General features: G+C 39.0%; 1 protein-coding gene and 1 pseudogene across 1 annotated transcript; one reads left to right on the top strand and one right to left on the bottom strand.

Moving 5' to 3' along the window:
• Window positions 1–1,851, top strand: part of LOC107613210 — a 2,835-nt pseudogene extending 984 nt beyond the window's left edge.
• LOC107611717 lies at window positions 7,903–9,264 on the bottom strand. Its single transcript, XM_016313615.2, has 3 exons — window positions 9,042–9,264; window positions 8,419–8,958; window positions 7,903–8,339 (listed from the first exon to the last, which is right to left on the bottom strand). Exons 1-3 carry the CDS (start codon window positions 9,262–9,264, stop codon window positions 7,975–7,977), a joined length of 1,128 nt encoding a protein of 375 aa, XP_016169101.2. The 3' UTR covers window positions 7,903–7,974.

Here is an 11,171-nt window from a genome sequence, read left to right on the forward strand (position 1 = left end):
TTTTAAATTCTTCCAAAAAAAAATAGAAATAGAAAAGAAAAATGACTTAATATTCCATATACTTTTTTCTTTTTTCTTTTTCTAATCATATCACCAAATAAAAAAAATGATTTTTCTACTAAACATTCAAATAACCCTATTTTATTTAGGTCAGAACTTCTAAAAAATTATGATTGCACCTTATTGTGAACTTAATTTGCAAATTGTTGGTAATAATGTTACTCATGAGTAACAGAAATCAATTAATTGAAACTAACATGCATGTAACTGTTACTTAAAGGTGTGTTCGAGAAAGTTCAGCTAGAACTGAATCAGTTTGGGCTGCTGATCTACAATGCGAACTTGAAGCAGCTGGTGGACGTGCCGGGACCTGAGTACTTCTCTTGCTTGGGCAAGAAGACTCAGATGGAGGCCGCAAATCAGGTCAAGGTGAACGTTGCTGAGGCCAAGAAGAAGGGAGAGGTTGGTGCCAAGCTTAGCGAAGGCGAGACGCTCCAGAATGCGGCCAAGATCGATGCTGAGATGAAGATCATTACCACTCAGAAGAAAGGCGACGGCGATAAGGAGGAGATCGACGTAATTAAATAATGTTTTGTACTTTTATTATTCTTTAATGAAGGAAATGCATAGTTTATATTGATATAGTCTTGAAACATGTTTATTTGAGTGTTGTAGGCGAGGACATCAGTGGAGGAGTTTGAGATTTTGAAGGAAGCAAAGGTGGCAGAGGCAAATGCAGAGCTGGCAAGGAAGAAGGCGGAGTGGTGGAAGTGGTGGAAGCTAGAGAGGTGGACGGCGATCGAGGCTAAAAAGGTAGTGTCTTTGAGGGAGGCACAGCTGCAGGGGGAGGTTGAGAAGATGAATGCTAAGGCGACAACTGAGAAACTTAGAGCTGATTACCTTCCCAAGGTTAGTGCCTTCACAACTTTTTTTTAATTATTTTTTATATAAATTTTAAATTCTAACTCTAAACCCTAAACCTTTTATAAAAATTAATGATATTAACTTGCTAAACATTAATTATCTATAATTATACTATGCAATTCATTAATTAGTATCCTTCCTTGTATACTATTTCTACTCCTGAAGTATGTAATATCACTGAATTTCTAAGATTGGCCATTGGACAAAGTAAAATAATGCAACTTATCATCAATTCTTGAATTGTGCAATAATAACTGCATGATAACATTTTGAATTTATCAGATACTTTTTGTTTTCTGTGAATTTTGCGATATTAGATAGTTGATTCAAACACTTTTGCTCATGATGTGTCAATATACAAATGCGGAATGAAATCCTAGTTACGTTTACTCTTTATGAATCCATAACAAGTAAAATTATTCGATAGGCACAAGAGGTCAACTGGGAACTATACAAGAAACAAAAAGAAGCAGAAGCAGTTCTTTTCCAAAAGGAGAAAGAAGCTTTAGCACAAATGAAATTAGCAGATGCGCAGCTATACGCGAAGAAGAAGGAGGCAGAGGGGCTTATGGAATTAGGGAAAGCCCAAGGTGCATATCTAAAGACACTCCATGAAGCACTTGGAGGAAACTATGCAGCTCTAAGGGACTACTTGATGATAGAACGTGGAATGTATCAAGAGATTGCTAAGATTAATGGCGACGCAGTACGTGGACTCAAGCCGGAAATCAGCATTTGGACGAATGGCAATGGCGAAGGCAGTGACAGCGGAGTGCTTTGAAGGAGGTTGCCGGTGTGTATAAGATGTTGCCACCTTTGTTCAAGACAGTTGAAGAACAAACTGGCATGCTGCCTCCGGCTTGGATGAGAACCTTGCCTCAAAAGAATGCGGATCAAGCTTCTTTAAACTGAAAAATTAAGTAATAAACATGAATGAAATATCATTTTAATATTTTACCAATTTTTTTAGTTTAGAAGTTTTTTTCAGAAGAATGTTTATAGAGAAAGTCTACGCCCAGCATTTTTATTAAAATTTGCCTAACACTTAACCATAAAAAAAAATGAGTAATCTCATATCATTAGATGTAATCTCACACCATTAAAAATATTAATAATAGCTAATTGATAGTTACAAATAAAAAAAAAAAACCTGTTGGCTCCCTAGCATATTATGTGTTAGTTCATATACCATTAATATTATGTAATTTTAAAAAAAAAAAATATTAATTTAGATCGGTTTTATTAATATATTATAAAAAATTTTGTACGTAGCATAAAAATTTTTACTCATAGCACATAAATACTTGCTACGTATATAATTTGTTAATTTGGTGAGTCAAATATTCTAAACATGTGGTTTAGAATAAAATTTTGTGCTATATGTGTATCAAAAATTTATGTGTTGTGTCAAAAATTTTGCAGTGAACACTAGAATTTATGTACTATATGTATTTTGTTGATTGAATGTCAATATTATGATGGTTCAAAAAAATTTTCTATGCTATGTAACAAAATTTTTATGCTATATATCAAAATTTTTGTATTATATGTATTTTATTAGTTAGATGTATGTTAATATTTTGAGCACGTAATTTTTTAAAAATTTATGTGCTATGTATTAAAATTTTTGTGAATTAAAATTTCTGTACTTTTATAAAAGATGAAGAAGACAACGATTGAAGATGAAAAGAAAAAAGAGAGAGTAAAAGAAATCAAACAAAAGAAGAAGAAGGCGACGTTGAAGAAGAAGACGGCATTTAAAAAGAATAAGAAAAGAAAAAGATGACGACAACAATGACGATGACAACGTTGAAAAAGACGACGTCGACGAAAGATAATGAAAGAAAAAAAAGAGAAAGATAAAAAACAACAGCTGTAGTGTATATATACGTACATTTGAAGAAAAAACGCATTAACTTAGTTAAATACTTTATTATATATGTCCGATTTCTAGTGTTCATGGAGTAATTTTTAATAATCTAATTAAATACTTAAATCCATGTTTACACCACCAAAACAAAGGAAAATTATGGGTAATAAAAAATTTTATTCATGAATAAAGTCTAACGATACCTGAAAAATTGAAAAAAGATATATCAAATTCAATTTTAATAAGAAAAACACAATTCATAATATGAGCAAACTTCCAATGCAAGTTGTAGTTCGATAATCTACTCAATGAGTCCTTGTTCAAAGATTCTTAGGTAGTGTTTGGTAGAGAGATAGAAACTGAAAGATTGAAATTAAGAGATAGAGATTAAGAGACAGATATTGAAATAAATTTTTGTATTCTGTTTGGTGCAAAGTAAGAGACAACAGAAATTGAAATAAGAATGAAACTCTAATTTAATTTGCACAAAGGATAAAATTGAAATTAATTAATTGATATGAGGGTATTTTAGGTATAAAATGTTATTAAAATTTTAGACTCCGTCTCTAAAAATTTCAGTCCCCTGTGTCTTTACTTTATGAAGGTACTGAAATACTGAAATTTTGGGAACAGAGACAGAAATTTTAGTATCAGTCTTTGAACCAACAAACATAATACTGTATTTCAGTCTCTTAGTCTCTATCTCAATACCTCAAAACAAACGCTACCTTAAGGTTTATAGTTTGTACATATTTTTTACGGATTTTTTTCCATTATAAATTATCAAAAATGATTATTTTCACCAAACATGATTTTCATCTTTATTTACAGGAATACACGTTTTTTTTTTGGGTAATTATGGCAAGTTTGCCGTACCCCGACGAACTCCATATTTTTTATGGAGTTCGCCGTAGCCCGTGCCCCCGGTGAACTCTATGCAAAGTTCTGCGTATTATAAATTCGAAGTGGGACCATTGTCCCTTGTCCTTTTCTTTCCAAATCTTCTCCTAATTTCTATTCTGTTAGAACTTTTTGTATTCCGGCGTTCAAGAGATTCGTTATTCACAGCATTAACAGTTTGAGGTTAGTAATTAAATATTAGTTTGAGTAATTTTTCTCAGATTAGTTAGAGTTACCTATTATTTCTTAGTCAGTGGTTACATGCTAATTATAATTAGAGCTACTGTTTACTTATTTCATGTTATTCGGTGGTTGTTGATTGTTTTTAACATGTGAATTAGTATAAGCTCTTAGTCTATTTAATAGTTAGTTTAGTAAGAAAAATTGGTTTAAGTTGTTAGTCAAATCCTAATAAAATTAAGTTAAAATGTGGGGTTAAGTGAGTAATAGCTTAGGGTTGCCTAGGGTTTTAGTGAAAGTGAGGTAGATAACTAGTATTTATCAAATACGTTTGTTTAGAAATCCCGTTAATGTGAAACAAATGCTGATAAGTACATGTTATTTTGTTTAAATTGGTTGTGGTTAGATGCAGCAGCAGTTATTGGGATACGAGGAGACCCTGTACAGATTAGATCAGATTGAGCATATTGTTGGCAGACTTGATCGAGTGGTATGATGATATCGTTTTCGTTTATCTCTCTTTAATTATGAAACAGTGAACTTGTGCTATTTAGAGTTGACGCTGGTTTTTTTTTTTTAATTTTATCTTTCCGTTTGGTAGGCACCTCGGATCTTGCGCACCAGGCGGAATTTGATGACGAGGCCACCGGAGGCGATTAGGCCATATCTCAGACGAGTCGGATTTGAATATGTGGCCTACATGGTTGAGTTTGACCATGACTGGTCACTTGCCTCGGCGTTGTTAGAGAGGTGGAGGCCTGAGTCCCACACCTTTCATCTAGCATGCGGGGAGATGACGATCACGCTACAGGACGTGGCGTATCAGCTGGGACTCAGGATCGATGGTGATCCTATGAGCGGGTGCATAGATAGTTGGGAGCAGCACCATCAGAGACGGACCATTGAGGACTTTTGTCAGCAGTTATTGGTGTTGTGCCTGGCGCGGATGATAGACAGTCCCAGACAAAGTGGACTGTCAAGCTAACGTGGTTCCTTAACAGTTAACACTGTCTACGGAGAGCTGGAGTAGGACACCACTGAGGAGCGCCTCCTGAGGTACACGAGAGGCTACATTATGCAGCTGATAGGGGGTATTCTATTCCTAGATGCATCTGACTCTTGGGTGCACATCAGGTGGCTCCCCCTGCTGGAGGACCTCGATGCATGTGGTAGGCTGTCGTGTGGATCGGCTGTATTGGCTTGGATATACCACCAGATGTACTGCGCCAAGGAGCATGGTGCGCGCAACCTGGGTGGTTGCGTCAGCCTGCTATTGTCTTGGGCTTACCACCGTATTCCCCTGCTACATCCAGATGGATTTGATACCCGTCAGTTTTCGCTTGTTGAGAGGTATATTTTTTTGTTTTCTGCAATATTCATTTGTTTATTTACTATATTAAGTGTTTAATATAAATGAGTTGTGATGTTTCCTTTACCGCGGATTTGTAGGTGGGTTCAGTACCGACCGGACAACACCAGAGGTGAGGGGCACCTTAGGCAATACAGGCGTGTCCTGAACGGGATTGGCATGCTCGCTGTAAGTCATAAATATTTTTGCATACCCAGTTTACTTTATGTTATGTATTTTGCAAATGAAAATTCAATAATAACACCAACTTGTGTCTTGGAAACAGGTTGAGTGGACACCGTATGCAGACCCACAGTTGGAGGGTATAGTTCCGCATGCGATTACTGAGGCTGACCATACGGCGGCTGTTGTCTGCCCGCTGCTCTGCTTTGCCATTGTTGAGTGGCATCAGGTGGACCGAGTGGTGTGGCAGTTTGGTGGCCTGCAGCACATCCCGGCCAGGCCATTAGACATCGACAGCATGCACGGGATGGATGGTCGATTTGGACGGGTTGAGTGGTTCCCGCACTTGCTGGGGGGATGGCATGAGCTATGGGATCATCGGGCCGACCATCGTCTGCACATCCATCATCATATAAACCTGCGTCCTTCACTGGCATATATGACTTGGTACCTTCAGTGGGCACACACGGGTTGTTTGGTCAAGGTGACCAGCATCTAGTGCCGGCGGGGGTGGTGCCGGAGGACCTGCCTCTATGCCATCCTCCTGCTCTAGAGTTACATCAGCCTGAGGATGGTCACCTTCCAAAGCTACGCCTTCCCGCTGGGAGAGGGAGAGGTAGGGAATGGGGGAGAGCTAGAGCAGAGGCAGACGTGGTGGAGGCGGAGGGAGGGAGCAGGCTGACGAGCTTCACCGGGACATGGACTCAGCTAGCCCCCTAGGTGGTGGGGCAGAGGGAGTTGGTGGGCATGAGGCTGGTGGTCAGACTATTAGGACTCTGCCATGATCCTTGCCTGGAGGATACTTGTCCCTCAGACCCCCTGGTTCACATCACTCTGATGTTAGTTCCAGCCACCAGGCCGAGGGACCAGAGGTTGGGACTAGCCAGCAGGAGCAATAGGCGGTGCATGGGGACATCGGTACCCAGTTCCATCTACCATTCAGCCCTAGTGATCTTAGACAGCATATGCACTACCAGCCCATATTGGACACGCAGGACTTGCTTGATGTGAAGATGCTGGTCCCTGAGTGAATGACCGGTTTGATGCAGGGGGTGATGGCGGGTTGGCAGATATCGGGACACATTCAGTGCAGGCACAGCCATTCTCGCAGATGCACACATCTCCTCCTCAGTCAGCATACCAGCCACGACATGTTGATGATCCCTCCAACGGGTCGTCATCCACTGCAGACTATGCCGCACTGAGGGAGTAGATGAGCACTCGTCAGCCTGACCCGGATCCTCAGCTCGGGCGAGCTCAGCACAATATTCGATCACCTGCTTGTGGCACAGGTGGGTGTCTAGACCCGAGGCCTCATAGACAGCGTCCTCTGCGTGGGGGTAAGCAAAGGATGGGCTAGTAGATATTTGTATGGTGTAGTTTTGTTGGATAGTTAGGGTATTTGGCGATAATGTATACACAGATGTTTGTTAAACACACACACACACACACACACACACACACACACACACACATATATATATATATATCGTTATCTTTTTTTTTGGTATCACTGCGTTAGAATTTAACAGCCACATAAGTTTAATTTTATCAACTTTTCTTGCAATGCAAATTACACGAAAATAAAATTACAATCGTAACAGTTATAACAAACCCACCCCGCTAATTAACGTCGGCTAGACAATGCACCTGCACCGTCAATAGCGGTACACGTCTTCCGCGTGTGACCAGTTTGACGACACAATCCGCACCTTTTCTCCCCTATATGCTCGACGTCATCCATGTTGTTCTGGATTCTAGAGCTGATCGGTCGACCTCTCTTCACTGTCATCATCCTAGGGTTGGGTCGAATGCGAGGCCCATCATAGGATGGCCAATCATCCTCATCTCCAATCGGACGAAACTCTGACCTATATACATTGAAGACAGACTCCATGCGATACACCGGATGCACAAACCCCCTCCAATCAATTCTTGCATGCGAGCATGCTGCGAGGACGTGACGACATGGAAGATGAAGCGCCTGGAAATACCCACAGTTACACTTGCCTTCATCGAGTAGAACCTGGTAGTTTTGTTGTCTGGACCCAGGGACTACCGCTAACTCTTCAACTGTGAAGCTAGTTCGTGAACGATCAAACTGGTAAACATTCATGGTGTTGATGTGCTTCAAGTTGAACTCAATGGCCTTCATTAGTGTCTGCGAGAACTCGGCGCCGACTTGGAGTTGAGCAAGGGCCTCGGAACCCTTTCTAGCAAAAAGTTCTCCTAACCGGAAATAACTTGACTTAACAAGAGCCATTTTTGGCAAATTCCGAGAACCTTTCATCACAGCGTTTATGCACACAGAGATATTCGTCGACATGTTCCCGAATCTACGACCCTCATCAGCATACGGCGCCCACTGTGATCGTGGCATCTCGTCAAGCCACTTCATGATCGCCTCATTCTCACCCCGTAGATGCCCGAAATAATGAGCAAAATCCCGCTGCGACTTCGAATACGCTGCATTAATTAGAACCTTTTTCAAGTCCTTGTTCTTGAAGTGAGTGATGAAGTTAGAAGCAATGTGTCTCATACAAAATGCCTGGAAAGCATGAGGTGGTTTTCATAAACTATCATCGGCATTCAGTGCACCATCAATTGATTTGTGCCTGTCTGAAATCACTAAGACACCGGGTTGTGGAGTCACATGATGACGCAGATAGGACAGAAAGAACGACCATGCCTCCTTTGTCTCACCCTCGACCACGGCAAACGCAACAGGCAAAATGTTTGCGTTGCCATCCTGAGCTATGGCCATGAGCAGCATCCCACCGTATTTACCATATAAGTGTGTTCCATCAATGGAAATTAGTGGCTTGCAATGCTTGAAAGCCTTAATGCATGGTGGAAATGTCCAAAACACCCGATGAAACATGACGGTATCAGCTAAACCAGGCCAAGGCTGAGTGACAAGTTGCACCCAAGTACCTACAGACGAATTCTCAATAAGCACATTGTATACCGTTCTTGTATTATTAATATATAAACACAACGAATAAATCCATACCAGGCAAGTACATTTGCATAGCGAACAACCAATGAGGAAGCTCGTTATATGACTCCTCCCAATCCCCATATATGCTAGCAATCACTCTCTGTTTTGTGAGCCAAACCTTTCTGTACGATGCCTTGTAACCGAAGTGTTTCTCTAAACCTCCTTGCAGAACTTTGATACTTATTGTTGGATCCGCTTTTACAATTGTGAAAATGTATTGCGCAATCACCTTCGAATCCAACCGACGATGGTCTTGTCCCATCGAAGTTTGCATGCATCTGTGAGGATCTCTGTATCTCCTCACCTCCCATTTTTCTACCTTACGGCGATATGATATGTGTATGCTCCAATTACAACCCGGTCCGAATTGGATACACTGTGCATTATACCTCCACTGGTCACTGTTTACTATTTTGTACTCCACAGCCCTCCTGATGTTGTACATCTTAACAGCCAACATGACTTCTTCCTTATTTTGAAAATGTTGTCCAACCTCAAACTCATTCCTTGGATCATCTTTAGGGCCTCCCTGGGTGAAGGACCACTCATTGCCTCCAGATTCAACATAGAGAAGTGGTCAGGGCGATCATACGGTTGGGAAATAGCGGGCTGTGTCAGGGCAATTTGTGTGTCACCGTAACAGTTCATCTCTTCTTCATCGTCACCATCATCAGAAATTTCGACAGGTTCTTCTTCAGCATCGTCTCGATCATCAGGGTTAACTTCATACTGATCCATCATCGGATCCCTAACAGCGGAACCATCGTGACTTTCAACGCCGTCATCCAACTCAGCATTGTCCACTTCAACATTAGACCCTTCTTGACTACCTTCAGGAGCCATATTCAGATCCACCATTGTCCGCCTGATATTTCATCTACGTCCTCGTCGTCGCGCAGACGATACCTGATTAAAAATACCATAACGTTTTTATCACAAGTGTGTTCACATAAATATACCACCAGCAGAAACAACACAGTTGTGACATACCTTTTATAAATTAAAGTACCATCTATTTCGGTTGGATATCCGTAGTAGATTTTCATCACCTTCTTTGTCTCTTGCGTCCTCACAGAGAGTAATACTAGATTCTTTAACAGCTCTAAACAATTGATTTCTGCTGTCAGATGGGTAAATATAGGTTGGTTCGATCTAAAAACGATAGAACCTTCCTCATCATACACCATATCTCCATTGTAATGAATGGATAACAGTGGATTTCTTGCCATTGTAAAAAAATGAGATAATCAACAGCCAAAATGATTGTGGAGAACAAAGTTCAGTGCTCAGCTCCATTGGGTTAGGGCCATTTATAGGAAAAATTTAGCATAGAGTTCGTCGGGGGTGCAGCGAACTCTATATATAGTATAGAGCTCGCGCGGGGGTATGGCGAACTCCATAAAAAATATGGAGTTCACCGGGAATACGACGAACTTGTCCTAATTACCCAAAATAAAAACGTGTATTCCTGTAAATAAAGATAAAAATCGTATTTGGTGAAAATAATCATTTTTGATAATTTATAACGGAAAAAAATCCTTTTTTTACATGCATGAAAGATCAACAAGATAAATAAATAATGTAATTTGAAGAATGAATTATGCCTTTAAAAAAAAAACAAGTAAATCGCAATACCTTTGTCATCTATAAGCTAATTGAAATGAAGTATCTACAAGGAGAGTAGGGGTGGCAATATGTACCCTATTCGCGGGTATTCAACCCGACCCCACCCGATCGGGTAGGGTTGCCAACCCGATCTGCAACAGATAGAGTAGGGTGTGGGTAGAGTTTTCGTGCATGTCGGGTAGGGTGCGGGTTAAGTCTCAACCCTACTCGACCAACCCGCACTCTATATATGTTTATGTTATATACTTATATAAAAATATGTTTTAAGCGGATGTTGAATCAAAGACCTCTTACTAAATGCAAAAGATCCTTAACCACTAAAAGAAAATCATTAATTGATAATTTAATATATATTTTTTTATATAAAAATCAGTTCTATTTTAAATTATCATCAATTATATAATAATGTATATTTTTTGTAACCCGCGAGTAGGGTCGGGTACCCACGGATTAAGAGCGGGTAGGGTTAGGATTGAGATATTCTCAACCCGCGAGTAGGGTTAGGGTTGGATCCAAACCCTACCCTACCTTACCCATTACCACCCCTAAAGGAGAGAAATTATGTCCTCACACTACCACAAAAACGGAGTTTAGCCACCAAATTTTAACTAAGAACACTAAATCGTGATAAAAATAAATGAGCGTGTCTTTTATTTATCACGAAACATTGTCATAGTAGCTAAAATTTAACTTTTTGCCACAAACAATATTTTTTGTAACTGTACTTCCTGCTTACATTAACGTACCTTAGCTATCCTGTCTTGAATAAAATAATTTTTAAATAAATTTATTAATGTATAGTATCATTTTTTTAAATATTCTGACGTTAACACATATTTATGAAATTAAATCTAAAAATATAAAAAAATGAATTTAGATAAAATAAAAAGTTATAAAAATAAAGATAATATTTTAATATTTGAGTTAATTATAAAAATAAAATTTATTTAGCTAAAATAATATAATTTGAATAGATAATAAAAATTTCAATAATTTTTAAGTATAACAAAAAATTTAGTTTTTATTAAAAATAAATTATTTTATCATTTTTAAATTTAAAAAAATGAGGATAAATAAAAAAAAATTAGTTTTTATTTACATAGTTTAGTATTCATTATATATTTTTGTGAGTACTGTAC

The sequence above is a fragment of the Arachis ipaensis genome, chromosome B08 (genome assembly GCF_000816755.2).
Source record: "Arachis ipaensis cultivar K30076 chromosome B08, Araip1.1, whole genome shotgun sequence".
NCBI classification, from domain to species: Eukaryota; Viridiplantae; Streptophyta; class Magnoliopsida; order Fabales; family Fabaceae; genus Arachis; species Arachis ipaensis.